The sequence below is a fragment of the Anarhichas minor genome, unplaced genomic scaffold (assembly GCF_050575085.1).
Source record: "Anarhichas minor isolate MPS153535 unplaced genomic scaffold, ASM5057508v1 ptg000021l, whole genome shotgun sequence".
NCBI lineage: Eukaryota > Metazoa > Chordata > Actinopteri > Perciformes > Anarhichadidae > Anarhichas > Anarhichas minor.
Genome location: NW_027466467.1, coordinates 9,593,534 through 9,614,588, shown reverse-complemented (window position 1 = coordinate 9,614,588; position 21,055 = coordinate 9,593,534). Strand labels below are relative to the sequence as shown.

The window sequence follows — 21,055 nt, the reverse complement described above, 5'->3', positions numbered from 1 at the left end:
GCTGCAGATTGAGAACCATTCGTTGTTCCACTACTTTGTTCCCAAATCATGTGATACCTCAGACAGCACTGATCCCATTTAGATTCTGAGGCACAACATAGTGTTTGTTTGTGTCGGGGAGATTGTGAGAATTCAATGAGGTTGCGTGCATTTGTTGGCGCTCACACAATTTAACACATTAACTCGGTAACCGTGCGTTCCTGTTGACGCGGACTCTCCGTTCCATCTTCCTGTGAAAGCAGCTGAAAGTCGGGCACGGAAGAGAGCGAAGGCGTTTCTCTGTACTCTGCCCTCACTTTCCTCTCATGCATTCCTTCATTCTCCAACATGCCCCCTCCCTCTCTCCCAGTCATCTACCTGTCTCCATCTCTACCTCCTCCTCCTCCTCTCCAGCTTCCTCCTCCTTCCTCTTCATCTCTGTCCTGTCATTGGCTCTCTGCCTCTCCTCCTCTCTGACAGGTGAAAAGCTGAGCTCCCACGCTCCTGTCCTGGATAAATAAGAATTAATTGCTACTCAGATATCAGCATATGCCAGCTCCTCCACCCATCCTCCACCTCACTTTTGTCATCTATTTCTCATTTCTGCCTCTCTCCTTGTATCTCTACAATCTGTAACCTTTACTCTAAATCTTGTCCGTCTCTTAAAGCAGTGCTCCACCCTTCACCCTTCATCTCTGTGTGATGGATTGATGGGCGAGGGAAGCTGCAGAAGTGATTGTCATAGCAAGAGTCTTGTGCTATTAGCCTGATGAGAAGAGAGGAGCGGAGAGAAGGTGGTTAAACCAGACGGGGACCTCCTCTGCCTGCCTCCATGTTTCTCTGTCTGAATGCATTTGGGGCTATTTTGAATCCAGTACAGTACAGTAGCCTCAGTCTGTTTTGCATGATACCCTACAGTGAATGTCTTGTATGCTGCTGTAGAGTTGGTTGATATCAACAGTGTTTTAACCAAGCTCCGTTTCCATATTACGTGACATAATATTCCATATTAGCCTTTATACTTGGTGTTGTAATTGAATGAATGAGAAACTTTTATTAGAATATTTATTTCCCCAAACAAATGTATGAATGCAGAGTGAAACATTAACACATTAGCAGTAACTGAATAGCAAATGAAAGTATCAGAGATCAAAGTAAAAGTGCAAGGACTCAGTGTGAATAGTGCATTTGGCTGGCATCCCTTTTTATTAATGACTTGAACTTGACACACTCTGTGATATTAATTAGGGAGTGTATCTAAAACTAGTGAAGGTTACATCTTCCAGAAATCCTCTGGCACGCAGAATGTGACCTGCCACACATTTCAGTACTGACTCTTTTTTTCTGTAAAACAAATATAAATTGGTCAGTTAGCATGAGCAATAGCCACCGACGCTTGTAAAGACAGATGCATTAAAACTCCAAACCAAACGACCCCAGACAGTTAATGAAATACATAAATTACTGCTCAATCAGCGTCAGTCCTTTAATTTCTCCTCTTGTTTGCACATGTGTGTTGAGTGCTGCTGCATAGATGGTGCGGTACTGCAGTCGTGTGTTTGAGTAAATAGATGTAGGTGGTTGGTGGCTTGCGAAAAAAACAGTTGAGCGGTGGAGTTTGCCGAGGGGAGAATGGCCACCAGAAGAATGGCATGAGTTGAGAGGGGGAAAAGGGTGAGGGTATTGGAAATAGGGACGTTTCTGCAAACGACCAGTATTCCGGCTTTTGTCCGGGGAGAAGTCCAGTAAGCTTACACTAGCTTAATGCGTAGGCTAGAAAATAAGAAACACTGGCTATGGCAGCATTATTTTTCCCTCAAGCCAGCACTTTTCTCCCCCTCTCCTCTCTCTCTCTCTCTCTTTATTTACATCAATGAAGAAAGTATGTGCGCAAGTGTGCAACTATGCACATGTGTGTGTTTGTGTGTGTGCGTCCAAAAGATAAGCTGGGTAACTGGGTCCGGCCATGCCCTCCAATCCTGTTAGCGTTAGCGTTAGCGATTAGCACTGGCCAACAGGTCCCCATTATGAGCGGAGGCTGATTCCACGCCGCCTGACCCCACACATACAGTGCATACACACATACACACACGCTAAGCTATAGGAAGGATTACCACTTGATCCTTGATTAGGAAGCCATATCTGCCTGGACGTTGTGTGTATGTATGTGTGTGTTTGTGTGTATAAAAGGGCACAGTTGTGTCTATACGTTGACATACACTGTTTGCTGTACTCTGGCGAAGCACATTTTACATGGGCCAACATTCAGTCTCTGTCCACTACTTCTCTTTTGCTCCGTCCCAATATGACTCTTGTTAAAACTGTTTTAAATCTAGTATTTATCTAGATTGAAAATGTGTTTGGTCAGGTCTTAATATTTATAGCAGACGTCATCACCTTGAGAGGGCTAGGGAGGAAGGAAAGAGGAAGAGTGTAACCTATTCTATCCCAGGTATGGGCTTGCCCTAGGCTAGCTTGGTATTTTTAGCCGTCCAGCTTGCACATGCTTTCAAAATGACTAATTATCAGGTGGTGACCCTCACAGACGGTGCTTGTTACTTGATACCTTCCTTCACCCCTCCTTCTCTATCCATGTATCCTTGTCTCGCCTCCTTCAGTTTTCAGTGACAGGTTCAGCTGGTTGAGAGAATATTGTGGGTCAACGTCTCACCTCCTACATTTACGTCTTCATTCTTATCATTTCACATTTATTTTTTTGAGATTCATTTGCTCTCCCTCTGGCCATTTCACTGTATCTTCTTGTCTTTTATTTATGTATCACTCTATTCTCTGAAGTGTCTATTCTTTATTTAACATAACACTCTCCTTACCTATGTCTCTTCCTCTCCCGGTTGCTTTAGTATTTTGTGATGGTCTGTGTTTTGATCTGTTGACATTTGCATCAAAAACTAATGCTTATCACTAACAAACTCTACTTTTTGTCTTTCCACTCACCTTCAGTCTGTCTTTTTGCCATTCCATGTCTCCTCGAGTCAAAGACTGTAGACAAAAGGATTGTTACCATCGTTCTATACAGTTTTAAATACTGTAATTAAATCACTGAATATAGAACATAGTGATTTTTGCGGCTCTGTTTCAGTTTTTTCTCCACTTCACACATGCAAATGCTGACCTTTTTGAAAGTAACTTGCTTAATGTTTGCATTTTCATATCTGCTGTGCAGTGAATAAACCATGTAGCAAGGCGCACGTGTGTATTCCCTGAACTGTGTTTTGTGCAACAACGGTGGTTCAGTATGAAAGTTTAATAAGCCTTTGGTGCAATGAGAGGAGATGAGCTTTGGATCATAACCTAACCTTTCCTATGCCTCCCCCACACTCTGCTGCCCATTAAACACATATACACACACACCTCTCCCTAAGTAAATATTCATGTTGTTGTTGAGTAAAGGTACATACTCAAGCAGATCCCAGTTTCCCCTACACAGCAAACACGGAGACATACCTGTAACATGGACTAAAAAAACAAAAAGGATAGAGGGCATACAGTGTTGTTTTAGCACATCCACACCTCCAGCGTGTGTGTGTGTGTGTGTGTGTGTGTGTGTGTGTGTGTGTGTGTGTGTGTGTGTGTGTGTGTGTGTGTGTGTGTGTGTGTGTGTGTGTGTGTGTGTGTGTGTGTGTGTGTGTGTGTGTGTGTGTGTGTGTGTGTGTGTGTGTGTGTGTGCTGCAGCTTTTCAGGGTGATGACTTGTCAGGGTGTAAAGCAGGGGTGAAGAGGTCCACACACATCTATTATCTATTTCTCTATCAGCGGTATATTGGCCCTTCTCATGTGATCCAGAGGGGGATCAGGCCATGCTCTGATTGGCTGGTCATCACAGGAGCAGGGATGGAAGTGCAAGGAAGCTTGACCCCGTGTACTTTACTGTAGCCTGTCTTCAGTCCTGAGAGGATGTAACAGAGCAGCAAGAAAAGACATAGTTAATGACTCTGAAATAGAGAAATGGATACAACATACAACTTGCCACATATTTGGCAGTGAATCACATGATTGTCCTTAAGCTCCCATTGTCTGACATTACATGTCTCCGTAATGATGGCTAGACTGTGCCGACGTCCATCCAATACTGGAAGCTGGGAGGTTTGAGAAAGAATGATTGAAGGCTTATGGGTTGTGGAAAAACAACCAACCCAATCCAAAATGCATGTACTCACCAACTGCCTCTCTTTTGCACAAATAGCCAAATATGCACAAATAATATGTCAGTGTCCTGAGGAACCTGAGGAACTTGCAGCTCTAGTTTTAGCTTGTGTGGCCTCCTGTGCTAGGAGAGGCTGTCCAACATTTTACATGAGCTGGTTTAGTTTGGATTTTGTCATGCTGGCCAACGAAAACAATTAGCAACCATTTCTCTTAACGCGCAATGATTTAATGTTTATATGAAATATAGCTTAATGGAGCTTTATTGCTGCTGCTGCTTTGGGTTTGGACCTCTTCCAGTTTTGAGCCAGTGTGAGAATGTGTTCTCCACTGCAGTGTTTTAAAGCAAGCCCGGTTGTCAGGAGAACGTTTCCTACATTTGAAACACCTACAGCAGCTCAAACGATTGCCAAATATGAAGCTGCCCAAAGCTGGCATAACGCCCCTTTTTACCTTGCTCTGCCTCTCTCTTTCTCTCACTCCCTTACCATCTTCATCCCCTTTGCTTCTCTGGCCTTTCGGTGTCTGTTTTATCTCATCTGTTGCATCTGTTTTTCTCCCCTCACGTTCTCTCTGTATCTCCTTCTTGCTGCCTTTCTCTCTCTACATCCCCACGTTTCAGTGCATATCCCTTTCTTCTCCCTCATTGTCTTGCATGCAAACACAGTCAAACACACTCGCATGTTCTTTCCATCTCCTCCCAGGCAGACTGGGTGGTCCGCTTGGGGAGAGGGAAAGATTAAAGAAGTTCATATGCTCGGACTTCAGTGGAGAGAAATAATAGCTGACATCCAAAACATGTGTTGCTGTGCGAGTGTCTTATCTCCCTGTGCTTTCATGTGTTTTTATTTATCATCTTTATATTTCCTGTATAGACTATGCAATCTGTCTTTGATGCATTCGCTGGCATCCGTCTCTTGGAAACTGTCCCGTGTGCAGAATGCATATTTATACTACAGTGTGCACATGTGTTTCTCTGGACATGTTTGGTATATGCGATAAAGGAATCTGCTCCATTTCTCCTTGTTTGACTGTGGGCGTTCTGGGGGATTGAGGTAGGGGAGAGAAAGTCTGACTGAGATTGAACGGGGAGGAGGTTTGTAAAGAGGTAGAGGGGAGGAATAATGAGAGGGAGAGAGAGAGAGGGGGGGGGGAGGAAAAGGAGGGGGTGGAGGGGAGGATTGCGAGAGAGGGTGAGGCGGCATGGGAATGTGTGAAAAGACCAAGGCAGACATGTCAGGGAACAAATTGAAAATGCCAATTTCACTTTAGCCCCCACCAGCTCAGGCGCTTACAGGCCAGCCGCGGCCTCTTATACCATGTGTAAATGAATGGTGTCCACAGAATAACACACAATCACCTCTCTCTATCCAGCTCGCCCTCACTATTTCTACCTCACCCTCCCCCTGCTGTATCATCCTCTCTCCACCTCTTTTCCCTTTCCACTTCTGTCATCCTTTTTCCACCATCTTTTCTTCTTTTTGTTTTGCTCCCTGCACTCTTGTCCCAGCACACTCCACCTCTGTCTTTCCATCCCATCAGCCGGTCTTTTAACCATCACTTGATGCTTTTCTCCCCTCTTTTTCCTGCACTCTGTCCAGTATTATTGGTGCTTTTTCACATTGCCCTTTTATTGTCACCTTCAACCTTAGCTTCCTCTTTCTATATGACCACACTGCAGTAGAGTTGGCATGCCGTGTGTTGTTTGTCCTAAGATACCAGGTCCACTGGCCTTAAAGGGGAAGGTACCTCTCTCTCAAAATAATCATGACGGACTGTAACTAGTGATCATTTTCATTTTTGATTAATATGCTGTGTATATATTAGTCGTTACATGAAAGATGACTAGCTCTCTCTAACTTTCTGAAAAAAAAACGTGTTTGTCGTTGTGCAGGCCAGCTCCCAGGTGGAGTTACTCAGGGGTAAAAGTTTCCTCTTTAATAGTTCATGGCTACTAAATAAATAATGGCACCAAAATGCGCCTGAAAACCTTTTTTTTTTTTAAGAATTTCCCCTTAAAACAAACTCCGAGAGCAAAGTAGTAGTTCTTCTGTGATACATGGAGACATCTTCCTTCATTTGGATATCAGCATCTCGGCCTTCAGCGCCTGCTGAATGTAAATCATCCAATCGCAAAGAAGTGAAGAACGAATTAATCAGCCATTCACACATTGTGACATTGCCATGTCCTCTCATTTTCTTATCTTCTCTATGCACATTTCTTGGCCCTTTCCCCCCTCAAATACATTCCAATTCACTATTATTAAAGATGTCAAGATAAATCTCACAGTATCACATTGGAGTGGTATCGCATAGTGGCGAAGTCGTAGCTAGATTCAATCTGTGAGGGCCCCATAGCCTCAGGCTCAGGGCTTTCACATTGGATTTTATCACCACTCCACTAGAAGAGAATAGTCCTGCTATCTTTCAGCCTCGGGTCATTGAAGATAGTGACCATACCAGTGGTAGTGAGGCTGACTGGGCACCCTTTGACTGACAGAGGCATTAGGTTAACATGGCCTATCTCAAGTCTTACCAGCTAACACTCTCTCGCTATCTAGCAGCTGTTCATGTTGTATCGAAAAGACAACTAATGAATGGAGCAGTTACTAATGCATAATGTCTCTCCGACTGGGGGATGTGGGGCTCTCTAGATGATGAATGAGTACCGAGATGATTGGCTCTTTACCTCAGTGTTTGGCTGATTTGTGTGTGTGAGAGAGAGGATTGGGGAGGCGATGCAACTTCTAAAGCTGCATTTTATTTGGCAGTGATGATCGTTGTTGATAATTTATTTGTTCGGATGTTGGGAATGGTCTCACAAGAGCCCTCTTTCTTTCATTCCGTCGGTTAACACACCGCCATCACATCGCCGCTTGTGAAGCTTGTTTGTTGTCTCGTTTAAAGCGATTCCATTAAAGTGATTATGCCGACGACGAGTCAATTACGTTTCAACTCTTATTAGTTCAGGATGCAAAAAATGAAATTAGATGAGAATATTATTGTTGGAGATATATTAGGCTTTTCATTCATCACTGGAATGGAATGAGTCACACAGTGATGGGGATTCCAATCTCTTAATCAACTCTGTGCTCTGCCAGGCAGCGGCGGAAGTGCTGCGTGTTAAAATCACAATATAGCCCGTCTCTCATCTTTCATCTTTATGGCCCTTCAACTGTGTGAGCACCGCAGGATATGACATTACTACCAGCCACTAGCTGAACCGAGCTCGCTCTTGGTATTGGCACATTTTTCTCTCGCTCACTAATTTAATATTTTATTAAAAGACTGAGAATGTCTTACAATGATGTTATTGGTGTAGGAGAATTATTGGTTGAGGTACGGATATGTGACTCACTGTGAATGCTAATATTGACGTTTTGTATTTCAGTATGCCTATGAGGGCAATGACATCAGCGACCTGCCAGTGGATTTGTCTGTGGTTTGGAACGGAAACTTTGTCATCGACAACCCCTTCATTATCCAAGGTGAGTTAATGTGGTGTCGAACATTATCGACCCTCATTGTCTCAATCAGCATGAGCAAATTAAAGGGGAGGAGAAGAGTATTCTTGAATCCTGTCATGTGTCTTAGCCTTTAAACATCAGACATTATATAGTCAAATCAATCCCATTTCAAAAGCTGTGTTGATTTGTCAGATTGTTTTATCTTCAGCTGAGTCACGGCTGATACAGCATCTCAAAAAAGTTGGATCCAGGAAAAAAACAAAACAGCTACAACCCCATAGTAAATAATTTATATTTTGACCAAATTGATGTTCTTTGTCTGTAAAGGGCTCCAACACTGTGTGAGTGTATTTGTGTGCGGGAGACTGCAATAGTGCCCTATTCAGCAGACTGATGAACCAGTGTCAAAATTATAAAAATTTATACACAGACATTCTCTCTGCAGTGTAGCATTCAATTTGAATCTGTTGAACAGTTGGGGATCTACAGTGTTTGCGTTATGCAAAGTAATGAGGCCAATAGGTGCAGTGTTGAGATCAGACCAGAGGTTCTCGGTTAAGAAAGCAGCTCAAGGTCTTGTTACTTTCCCCAAAATAAAACATTATAATGGATTTTCTGTCACTGATAATCACCAACTGTGGAATATTGTTTCTTAGCTTGAAGGTTCATTATTGACGTTGGAAACAGTATTTTAACAAAACAAACTGAAGTAAGATCAAAGTCGACTGATGAAGCCTATTCCTAACATTTATTTTGTGTTGCGCTCCGTTTTTCAGCTCCACGATGCATACGGTCACGTTGTAAAATATCTTGAGAGAGGGATGTATTATTACAACCCTTTTGTGCAATTTTAGGTTGACGGGTATAATTATTAACAATGTATGCACTACTGTATCTATACCCACTTTTAGACAGTACATTATTACTATATGTACACTAATGTAGAACCCCACCTCGGCCTCTAAACAAAGGACCAAGAGGATAGTGATTAAACACATACACATGCTCAATGCACTGCTGGGGGAGAAGACAATGAGATCATGTCTGTTGGATATAATTACTAGCAGGACAGTCTTATTAGTGCTGTCTCCATACTTATTGTGGCTTGTACAGCACAGCAGGGGTCTGTAACATTATTATCTTGCTGTGAGGTGAAGTAACATCATCCGCAGCCACCACTGCGTTCGATGCGGCTTTCGATACGGTTTTGTACAACAGAGGGAGCTGCTTTGTTTGGTGCCGTTAGTTGCTCTTTGATGGTTTAAAGACGCGAGGAGATTGCGTGCAGTATTTCAGAATAGAAGATGTTACATCGTCTGCGAAGCAGTGATCATTTCTATTTTGTCAGTACTGTAAGGTAACACCTCAGAGTCACTTTGTTCCATTTATATACGTCATTCCCTGTAGTCCAAATTTACCAATCAAGATATTGAAGTCTCAAATTTCACATATTCCTCAGGCTGCTGGCTCTGACTGATATGTTATATGGATGCGTTTGTAACCTTTACCAGATGTATTTTTTATGAACATAGGGACCCCACTGTAATCCACAGTAATGGGGTGTATATATTCATAGAGCCAACATAGAAATGCTTTGACCGTCAATGGTTCATCCAGACACAAAGTGTTTTTTTAATGGGCATCTGTTAGATGCAGCAGGGTCTATGCATTGTGTGTTACCTCAAGTGTAAATCTCCTGAAGTGCAACCGGAGGTGACCTGCAGCCCAAAGATGTCTCCCTCTCTCGGTCTCTCTCTCTCTTCACTGCCTGCCCCCCTCCCTATTTCACAATCACGATAATCATCTGGCGGAGCGTGAGCGATGCTCGCTTGTCTTAAATACTGATATGTTAATGTAATTAGAGAGGAGACGTTTAGCAGCCAGTAATTGTTACAGGGTTGCTTTAAAGCTGCTCCATGACCAATGGGATTTGGGGATGGAATAGCAGAGAGAGGAAAAAAAAGATTCCGCTGCACAATTCCTAAGGCCTTTGGGAAATAGTGCCTTAACTCAACTTAGTCTCAGTGACATTGAATAAGTTTTGGAATTTTTTGTGTGGAAGTTGAGAAACTTACAGTGAAGGTATTGGGTTGATTTTCCAGCTCTTCTACCCCTTGGGTTGTGCGTTTACTTAGTCAGCTTGTACTGCAATATTCAATACAAACTATATTGATGGTAAGGTAACTTAATTTTCTCCCTTTCCTCATTCCACCCAATAATAATTTCTACTTACTTAAATGTCTTTCTTCTTTCCTTACCAGCCCACCTGTATAAGTGCTATGCCCTGAGGGACAGCTGTGGGATGTGTCTGAAGGCAAACCCCAGGTTTGAGTGCGGCTGGTGCGTACAGGAGAAGAAGTGCTCCATGAGGCAGGAGTGTACTCCTCCAGAAAGCACTTGGATGCACGCCACCACAGGAAACAGCCGCTGTGCACACCCCAAGATCATCAAGGTAAGGCGTGATAGTAACGACACATGCTCAACCACATAACACCATATAGCGGCTCAGTATCCTCCTGAAGCCCGGCAATGTAACGCATTCCTACCGGCACATATGTACCCGCAAGTACAAACTCACCCCTTTGAATTGGATTGAAGGTGCTCGGCATGCAGCAACACACACCCTAATGCAGTCAGTGTGCAACAACAAAATGTAACTTTCCAAAGCTATATTACCATTTTTATTCAGGATTTACTTATAAGTTTGAAAATAAATTAGCAGAAATGTGTTTGTGTGTATATATATATATATATATATATATTTATATATATATATATATATATATTTCTAGGTCACTACATGAATAGAAATATAACCTCTTGAAGTTAATCCTGTTTTGTGTCAAAGATTTTAACCGACACCGTCGCCACACACATTAACACCCCAAGGTCTGTGAGGCCAGGGAACAGCCCACTCTAAAATAAACATTGCATGGAGCTGCTAAATCCAAGTTCAGGAAAAACTCTTCTCTTACCACTGCTAAAGTTAAAGCAGACACTTTAGCTGCTATTCGGTGTGCGTTGCCCAGCAACTCGACCTCCGAAAACAACAAACAAGGCAGGGGTCAGCAGGGAGGGGGGTTCAAGTGACAGTATGCCTTTTGTAACAGGGGTTGTGATTATTTCTTGTTCAGCAAACTTTGAAACTGAAGACTTGCCTTTTAGACACTCAATCAATCAAAAGCATTGCCAAAGTCAGCTCATTAGTAAGTTTTCCAACCGAAGAGATTAGAAATCCCTACCTGTGCTGCGTCATTGTTTTGGCCTCAGCGAGTGAAGGGGACATCGTAGGAGGAGAGGCGGCAGGGAGGATAGACAACTTAGAAGCCATCGCCGTGACTGATACCACAACACAGATGGGCCGGCCAGGAGGAGGCAATTCACAAACACCAAGACTGAACACACTGACATGATTAGAGATGATGGCTACACACACTGACACACACACCTGAGGAGGCAGAGCGGGTGGTTGTCTGTAGAGTGTGTGCGTGCGTGTGTGTGTGTGCGCGCAGGAGGGTGACAAAGAAACAGAGAATGTGCAATTGTGCTAATTGTGTTCCACCATGGGGGCTGAATGTGTGTGCGCGCATGTGTGCATCTGACAGGCTGGGTGAGCCAAGGCGTCTAAACACCATGGCGTTCCCATCTGTTGCCACCGGGTAACCGTGGTGGTGGTCCTCGTCTGACTGTGACCTGGGTCACCGTCCCTACAGCTCACCACTGGGACTGACACACACGTGCACGATCTCACGAATACACACACGCAGCCCGGTTTGAAAGCCACGCGCCACTGTGTGAGACGCGTTTGGACGTTCAACCCTTTCGCTCGCCCTCGTTTGTCCTTCTGCCTTCTTCCGTTCTTTTCCTTCTCTCCGTCATTCCTCCTCAAGCTTTTAACACTTCTTCTTTTTTTTTCTACTTTAAATTTAATTTAATATAAAGTAAGAAGAATCATCATCTCAGTCAAAACGAGTGCCATTTCTCTCCATTTAAATGAGTGTGAAATATATGTATGGCTTATAATGCATGCCCATTTCACCGATGCAGACTTGTATGGCTGGAGCCCTCAGTACATTTCCTGTGTGACATGGGTCCGTCTCTCTGAATGCGTAATGGCAATATTGGATAATTGGGGCACTGGCACATAGATAAATCCATTCGCTAATGCTCTCTCTCTCTCTTCTTGCTCGCCTCAGTTATCTCTTTGAAACAAGCGCATAGAGGCAATTGGGTTGTGTGTGTGTGTGTATGTATGAGAGAGATGAAGGGGGTGTATGAGGTGGTGAGGATGTGTGAGTGTGTGTGTGTGTGTGTGCATGCAAGCATGTGCCTCTCGCATGCATATTGAGGGGTAAATCCTGGCCTTGGGGCAAGATGTTGGTGGCAGTCAAAAAGCAGGCGTAGAAGAGCTTCAAAAGCAGCAGGAGGAGAAATGTACTGCAGGTTTGAGAACATGGAGGAGACAAAGAAGAATAGAAAAAGAGAGGCACTGGAGGAGGCGTTATCACCCAGCCGCGCTGCCAGCTTCACCTCTTCTCTCCACCTTTTGACATTTACAGTGTGACATTAATGCCAAAAGATCATCTGCAGGTGTCAAAGAAAATCTTTCCCTTTTCTTCTGCCATTTCACAGTTCTCCCAGAGAGCATCACAAATTGAATATTACTTTACTTCTTTCCATCAGTTCATTCAAATCCCTCATTCCCTGTTTGAGGCCTTTTTTTCAACAACAAAAAAAACCCATCTTTTTTGGTTTATTCAGGCTGCTTGGTTCATTTTTGCAGCACAACAACTGTTGTGTGGCCATCAGCTAGCGGATTAGCCGCTGATTTCTTTTGGGCCGGAGAGAGTGTGTGTTTGAACGGCCGCCACTATGTGATTGAACACGCAACATGCAGACACATATTATACACATACACACATCTATCCAGAGCTTTCAAAGCAGCAAGCGTTGAACCCGTTTGGTGTCATTTGCAAGTGTGCTATTGCCCATTTGACGTTGTTCAATAGTGTGCAGTTGGGTACCGTTCCACTAATGACTCTGGCACCCAAGCGCTGTTTTCCAAACATGGCAATTGATGTTTTAGGCTCTAAATGATTGGTTTTAGACCAAGAATTTAGCTGTGAGGCTGTTGAAGTGCTCTTTTTATTGTGCTGCATTTTTTTCTCTCTACACTGACATTGTGCACTAAGATTAATTAGTTCTCCTTTCACAACAAGCAGACACACAGTTTGTGTGTCTGTGAAAGCATACACAAACACACCCGCAAAAGCAGAAAACACTCCGGTTCCCACAGGCAAACATACACACTCTCTGAAAGATTCCGATATGAAATGTTTAAAATCAGAGATAAACATGAAGCTACAATGTGTGGCTTGTATGGTATCCTCAAAATCACATTCACAGCCACACAGACAGTGACACAAACACACACATACACACACACACTGTCTGGCGCTGTCTCCCAGTGTAGTGCAGCAGTGTCCTAGTAGTGGCCTTGGATGCTGCCTGGCCCTCCATCATCCATCATCTCCTGCCTGCCTTCTCCTAGGGGACAGGAAGAGCATTACATCTAGCCCTTAGAAACCAATTAAAACGCGTGTGTGTGTGTGTGTGTGTGTGTGTGTGTGTGTGTGTGTGTGTGTGTGTGTGTGTGTGTGTGTGTGTGTGTGTGTGTGTGTGTGTGTGTGTGTGTGTGTGTGTGTGTGTGCTTTTCGGTATTTAAGCATGTGGCACACTTCTGTGCTTTGTTCTTTGTGTTCTTTTGTGTATGAAAAAAGTGTTTTTTGTGTGCCCTAAAATCTGTCTGATATTGCATGGAATCGTGTCGGTGTGCGAGTCTTTGTCTCGTTTCACAGCTTAGGTACTTGCAAAAGGCCAATGATTTCTCCTTCATGTATTGTTAAGCTGCAATATTGGCCTTTGCCAGACTTCTTTATCTCTCTCTACCGCTTGATTTTCTTGTCACTTTCTTTTCTTCCTTGTAACCCCTGTCCCTCATTCCCATGTTCAACTGTTTTACATTTCCTTACCTTTATCAACCCTCGCTCCTTTTCACTTTCCCTACGCATACATTTTTCCTCCCACACTGTCCTTCTTCTCCTTCCCTTTTCATCGTCCTTCATCTATCCTGTCCTTCTATCATCTTCCCCTCTTCTTTCCTCCTCCTGTCAGCCAGTGTCAAGAGAGATGTCTTTCTCTTTAGAGCTCTGTATTGACCAGGCCTCTGTGATTTGTCGCTCGTGTTTTAGAGCAAAACAATAGGTCTCACAGAAATAATGAAACAATCCGCTAATATGATGTCTAAATTTAGCTTTTTATCTAAACATGTCAGCTACAGGAATATAATTGGCTCCGGTTTGATTCTGACTTCGGTCACAGTTTTGTTCTGAATGTTTGTGCGGATTTACATCTTCAATCATATAATTATTGACTTGTACACATGTAAACATTTAGTGGCAGGGACTATATTATCCTTGTCATTACTCATTTCATTACCTCCATCGATTTGTTTGTGACTTTTTGTTTTTCCGAGTCTCTCACATCTCAGATAGACATCAGAAACCTCAGGCCATGTTCATATCATCTCTCTCTCTCTGTGTCCCCTGCTTCCCCCCTTCCTTCCTCCTCCTCCTCTTCCTATAACTAGCAGATGCTATCTGTGCACTGCCGCTCAGCCGGCCACAATAGGCCTCACACAAAGCCTCCGACACAACGGGACAAGTCGGAGACGAAGAGGGAAAAAAGGGAATTTGAATGAGTGTGGAGTGCCGCGACTGCGAGAAGAGAATGGAGCGAGTGTTTAGGCTGGTGGCTTTTATCAAAAAGGGCTTTTTGTTTGTGTTGGTTAGTTGGTGATGTAACAACTTGTGTGTGCGTGTGTTTTGATAAGCCAGTGCTTATAGAGACAGAGATTCGATTAACATATCTGAAGATTCTGACTGGTGCACAACTGTGTGCCACACTCACTCTTTTTTCTCTCCAGCTAAAACATAAGCAGTCAGGCACATTGTCAAAGAGACAGCGAGTGAATTAAGAAGACAGAAGTCCGGAGAGGAAGAGGAAGAGGGAAAGGGCAAGGGAAGGAGGAGGGATGTTCATCAGAAGCCTTGCTGCTCTAAGATGGGAAACACTCCTTAATTGTATCACTGTGGCATTTCAGTTCTGGCCTGCATGACACTGGGCTTTGTTCCCATTGTGTGTTTCTGTTAGTGGTGTCCTGAACACCTGTGGCTTTTACTAGCCCGCCACCTTTTCTATAATGATGTTAGACTGGGGATCATTGTCGGGTACCAGGCGGGGAAATAGAGTTGTGGAGAGCAGGTTGCGAGTGTGGATCTAATTTATATGTGAGACAGTAGATGCACTTAAAGAAATAGTTTGGAAAGTCACTTATTCTCTTTCTTGGAGAGAGGTAGATAAGAAGATTAATATCTTATTATCTTATTATGTTTGAACAGTAAATATTTGATGAAGTTACACATGCTAGAAGGCCAAGTTAACCGTCTGCTTGCGGTAGCTTCATGTTTACTGTACATACGTGAGAGTGGTATTGTAACTCACAGCAACAGAGCGAATTGCCATAAGTTTTGTCACCAGTTCATTCTTCATCCCTGTTTTAACCTGTTCCGCATTTGTGTTCTCATCTCTTTTTTACTTTGAAACAGACAAATGTATTTCTCCTTAAAGCACAGTCACACCATTATTTACAACCAACATCATTTCACTTGCACTGATGCTGCCAGTGGGTTTGCCAATAGAGGTCCAGTCAATTTACATGGTGCTTTGGAGTAAAGTTCGACTTTGGCCAAGTGTGACAAATTAACCAACTAGTCCCTATGTCACCAAGCTGGCAGCGCAACCAATTTTGCAACAGCACACAAATGGATTTTTCTTTTCGACTCTCTGGTGTGACCGGAACTGTTGAAAAACCTATATATATTTTAAAATATGCATGTGGTTTCTGCCACTTGCCCCCCTCTCTGTTCTTGTGTGCTATCTATTCTACACAAAACAGATAATATGTGGATATAGTCATATTATTTGGGGCTTCATACTTATAGGGGAAATATCAGGCTGATGGGAACTTAATCAGGGATCATCCATTGTAGCTTTCCTTTACGGCAAGGCAGGTCAAAGGGTGACCTTACCCACACCCCCACTCCACGACACCCAACCATCAGCTTCTCATCCCCTTCACCCTCCTCCCACCCTGCTGCGACAAAAGACCCCACCCCACCAGGTTCTAATCCAATTAGCTGTAGCCCTAATTATGCTAGTAATGACTGATTACCAGAGGGGCCATTGTCGTGGGCTGGATGAATGGGCCGTGATTAGCGACTACGCTAGCCTCGGGTAGCCATTAGCACCACCGCACACCTTTTGCAGACCTCTAGGGGGAAGTCAGGGAGCAGAGGTCGCTGTGTGCGGTAATTGTGTTCAGTAGATTAATCGTCACAAGGTTAAATGAGAGATGTAAGTGAGGGCTTGATGGGTGGGTCCAGGTTAAGTGTGTGAGTTGGCGGGTTGTGAATGTTTGACAGAGTTGAGGTGGACATAATGGATCCAAGGTCATTTTTCGTCTAACTTAATGAGGTAGCAACTTAAGTATTAGATTTATTAAGAATGAGAGATGACCATAATGACTTAAGTGAACTGTCATTCATGCTGACATACAATATATTGTCTATGATGTACTGCTTTGGGTTAAATCAATTGTCCCATATGTTGTTCCGGCTAACATATGTCCTCTCTAATTTGTTCTTCCGACCAGTTGACGCCGGAGACGGGGCCCAGGCAGGGAGGGACCATGCTGACCATCACGGGCGAGAACCTGGGTCTGCAGTTCAAAGACATCCAGAGCGGAGTCCGCATCGGCAAGGTGGCCTGCAACCCTCAGGAGGACCAGTACATCAGTGCTGAGCAGTACGTTGACACTATCTTTGTCTTCACTTCCACCCCTCACTCTCATGGATGTCTTTGTCCAATATTGATGTGACACTGAGTGCTAAGCACAACACTGCAACTCTCTCTCAGACCTCTGTGTCAGTAAAAACTCCACTGGTTATACACCTCGTTCCTCTTTCAAACAAAACCAATTATTTGCGAGCAGCCTCCTGCTGTGCTTGGTAATGCTTTTCTTGTGCATGTAAATCTCACAGCAGCTGAGTTAACGTGGAACCTTTCGTATCACTAATACTCAGAATAATAGCTCAATCAGAATCGAATTACCTCATGTAACCAACAATTAATTTGGCCCATTCTGAGAGAAATTTAATGACATTTGAAGTGGGTGGTACATGTCTTCTAAAAACTCCACAGATGAAAGCTTGTCATGTGAACGCTCCCACTGATTAAATTATGTTTACTGCTTTCTGGGAAAATCTGAATCACGCCGGGTGCCGCAGATTCTGAGAAACGTAGTAAACATTCATAGGTCCTTGTTGAGTATGACTGAACTCTTTGTTTTAACCTAAAACAGGTTGCCTCATCGCAATATTTTTCTTCAGTAATATCATGGGAATCATAAATTTAATTTCATTATAAACGTAAAAAAACACTGTAAACCACCGCCAGTGTGACGCTGGCACTGCACTTTTATAGCTACCCAGAAAGATCTGGGCCTTCTGTGAAACTACATGATGAGTCACACTCTCTAATTTATGTTGAATTCATCCAGAAGCAGAGAAAATACAATTTAGGTCGAGGCAACATCGGGGGAAGCTCATCACAGCCGGAGCTGTCCTGAATATTCCATTACCAACTATGTAGCTGTCATTTGTACACAAATGCTCCATTTGCGGAGTTTTGCAGCACAGTCCCAGCAGATTTAGTTTTCTCTCTGCCCCCTCGCTAAGAAGGGAACTAAGAAATGTGACTTTGATTATTTGACGGCCACGACAACAGAGGGATCTGCAGCTCTCACCAGCACATGACATGTCCGCCTTTATATTGTATTCACACAGAACAGACCATTTTCACCCTCGCCTGTGTAGCTGTGGATTAACATTAGGGGATTCTGTGTTAACTTTTTCACATCCAAATCACCAAGGTGTCTACGTTTAACCCCGTCAACCTCACAACGCAGCATTGGCCTGTTGCCATAGCACCCGCAGGAGGAGGAGGAGGAGGAGGAGGGCGCGGCCTGCAGTGAGGCTGTCATGCTAATTAAACGTGATGTTAGCCATACGGTGCCATTAGTGGCCCGGTTTCTCTCGTCATTCCCGTGACCCTATTGGATCTGCAGCACGGGAGACAGGCCAGGGTAACGGGACTGACAGCACGGGTCAGAGGTCAGCTGGTGGGGAGAGAGAGAAGGAGGTGCGCTGACTGTTGGGCAAAATGTAGACACGCGTGTTCTCGCTCTGGCTGTCTCCTTCTCTCAGCTCGCACTTGTACTTCGTATATTCCCACATTCCCTGTCTTTGTGACGGGAGTTGAAATTGAATTGCAAAAAAATGCAGCACTCCTGGTCCTTTTTAGAATTAGTAGGCTTGTCATTCACCTCGGTCATTAAATATTCACCAGATGGATTTGATTCCACATTGAGGAAAGTAAGTGATAGCCAGTAGTGCGGAGAAACATAACCCGGTATAACCTCTTTTTTATTGTTTTATGAGTAGTTTCTGTGTGCCAATTTGGCATGCGTTTAATTTTTTACCATCACATTCCACCTCAGTTATTTGATTGAGGAAGGTATAATTTATAATGTTGTCGTCGTTACAAATGCACCGTGAACTTTCTGTCTTTCTAACCGCGTAATAACAGCTCAATGTAGCCACCTGTCATCTGTGCAGTAATGAGGCAAGTGAAGCCGCAGTTTCTGACTGAGAAGCTGTCCAGCATTTTAATGACGGGCCCTGTCATAGTGGGAGACCTGGGAATAAATGAAAGGGGGAAATAAAAACAATGGAAACACACGGCATCGGAATGTGAAATTCATTGTCGCCGCAGTTGCCATGGTCACCTGCGGAGAGGATGGGAAGCAGGAGAGTTAATAACTCATCTCAGGGAGGGAGGGAAGCTGAGGAGATGTGTAGGATATGAGCTTGTTCAATTAATCAGCCTCTCCCACTTTAACCCTCTCTCTCTCTTACTCTCTCTCTCCTTCTCTTCCTCCCTCTCTCCTCTGCACTATTGCCCTTTCTCTCTGTCTCATTCGTTCTTTCTGGCTAATTAACAGTCAAGTGTGTCTCCAGTGGGTGAAACATGAAGTAAGTGTGTGTGTGTGCGTGTGTGTTCTCCCCGCGGGCTACACTGCCACTCGTCCCCTCATTCAATCATTTCTCCAGTGGATTTTCATTTGGTCAGCCAGCACCCAGGGCCAAGTACGAGGCTTCTAGTTCTATAGCACGCCCTAATGCAGACACGCACACATGAACACGCGCACAGAAAACTCCGCCCTGTCTTAGCACTGCAGATTCCTTCCAGTAGATTTGCTCTGCCTTTTTGTTATTTCTATGAATGTGGCTTCAGAAACGGTTTATTGTGAACTATTGGTATTTATTTCTGACTTGGAACTTGACTTGACTTGGACTTTCCACCTCTGTGTTCCCCTTTTTCAGGATTGTGTGCCGACTGAATGATGCAACAGGTTACAGGGTGCAGGAGGCTCAGGTAGAAGTGTGTGTTAGGGACTGCACTCACCCCGACTACAAAGCAGTGTCCACCAAGGCCTTCACCTTTGTGGTAAGTGTGCGTGTTGTAGGAGCGTTGCTACAAAGTTACAGCTAAGATAAGTCTTTTTTTGGGGGATGATTTTGATACTGTATTTGAACATCTCTGTTGAAGTTCTGCAGCCATTATTTATCCACCTGTCCTCTGCCTGTGTCCCTCCGTAGTCTCCGTACTTTACCCGTGTCCTTCCGTCCACTGGGCCGCTGTCCGGAGGAACAAGGATCACCATTGAAGGCAGTCATCTCAATGCAGGCAGTGCTGTAGCGGTGAAAATAGGACTTCACCCCTGTCGCTTCGAGAGGTGAGTGAATCCACTTTTAACATCATTTGAATTGTGAGCTCATATTTGATGACAACCCCAGTGTTATGTTTTGATTTACAACTCGTATCAAATTATTGGAATTAGCTTTTTTTTAGCATGCACATGTTTTTGTCAGAAGATGTCAGAAGTTTTCTTTTTGGCTTATGCTCCTCAGAAGATCATTACAAGTTCTAATAATTCCCCCACCTATCTTTTACTTCTGCCATCTTTCCCTTTTTCCTGTGTTTTGATAATTATAGTTATTCCCTGTTTTAAAAGAAAATCACCTGTTTTTTCCCCCCCTGGTTGCTGCCTTTTGATTTGCAGAAGGTCTGAAAAAAGGCTACCGGCAAGAAGATGACCTGCAGTACTGTAATTCACAGCAATTGTGAGAATGACAGTGTAGCCTTTCTCCGGGAAGCTGATATCATTGTTCAGTTGTGCTGTGAATGACTTAAGTGCATGGCCCACATTTTGTCAGATATATGACTATAATTTGGAAGGAACGATATAGTGTTGCATGCAATTGGAAACTCCGATTTTTCCAGCTTTAAACTCGTGTTTGAAATACTTAAAAAAAAAAAAATTAATACTTTTTGTTTTTTAAGAATAATCTGCCACTGTTATCTTACATTGTCACTCACTCTGCAAGAGATTGTGCCAAGATTTCAAGAAGAGGAGACACATTTTATATGACTCTAATTCCTTGAGCTGAGGACTCAATTGTTTCCTTGAGTTCCTGGCAAAGTGACAGAGAACTGAGCTCTGGACTAAATCCACTCATGTATGGTGTCTGGCAGATGGCAGAGAGAGGAAACCTAACTGTAAAAGATTGTCAGTGAACTAAAACACTGAAAGGACTTTCCAGGAAAAATCTTCACTAATGAAGGTGAATATTGGAACAACAGGGAGAATATGTTTACACTCCTCATACATTGTTCCAGTGTAGCTGAGGCACTAGTCCAGGGTTTTTCTTATTTGTTTCTTTCTTGTTTCTCTTTCAGAACACATTTCTCTATAACACTGGTGTTTTTATTATAGTGGTTCCCTTCTCTCAGGCAACAAGTGACAGGTTAAACTAATGAGCTTGGACCGATCAAGTTCTTTTTATATCATATCAAAAGAAAAAGTAAAGGCCAATTTAAAGCTCTGAAGCACATCCCGAGAAAGGTGAACATAATAGTCTTGGCCTTTCATTCGCTGAGCAGCAATAACCTTTATGGCCAAAGTAATGAACTGGTTGAGTCCATCTCTTTTAATGTGTCTTTGTATTCAGTGGGGCCTCCGCTTTAATCAAAACCTATTTACCCCAAGTCACTCATCCTCTTATCTCCGCCTGCAACCCCATTTCTTTCCTTCTCTTTTCTTTCTTTCTGTATATCCCCCTCTTGGCTTTCCTTTGTGCGGCCGCAACCTTGTCAAAAATACGTACGCGGCGCCACAGACGCTCTCGGCAGCGACGCTGTTGT

The 21,055-nt window shown here is 43.6% G+C and overlaps 1 protein-coding gene across 1 annotated transcript in view; it reads left to right on the top strand.

Annotated features, from left to right (window-relative positions):
• The window catches only part of LOC142955019 (plexin-A1-like), a 134,554-nt gene that overhangs the window by 82,532 nt on the left and 30,967 nt on the right, over positions 1–21,055 (top strand). The window contains exons 10-14 of the mRNA XM_076096400.1: positions 7,534–7,630; positions 9,871–10,061; positions 16,383–16,534; positions 19,174–19,297; positions 19,450–19,586. Coding sequence (XP_075952515.1) covers positions 7,534–7,630; positions 9,871–10,061; positions 16,383–16,534; positions 19,174–19,297; positions 19,450–19,586 — 701 coding nt within the window. The remainder of the gene's footprint in view (positions 1–7,533; positions 7,631–9,870; positions 10,062–16,382; positions 16,535–19,173; positions 19,298–19,449; positions 19,587–21,055) is intronic.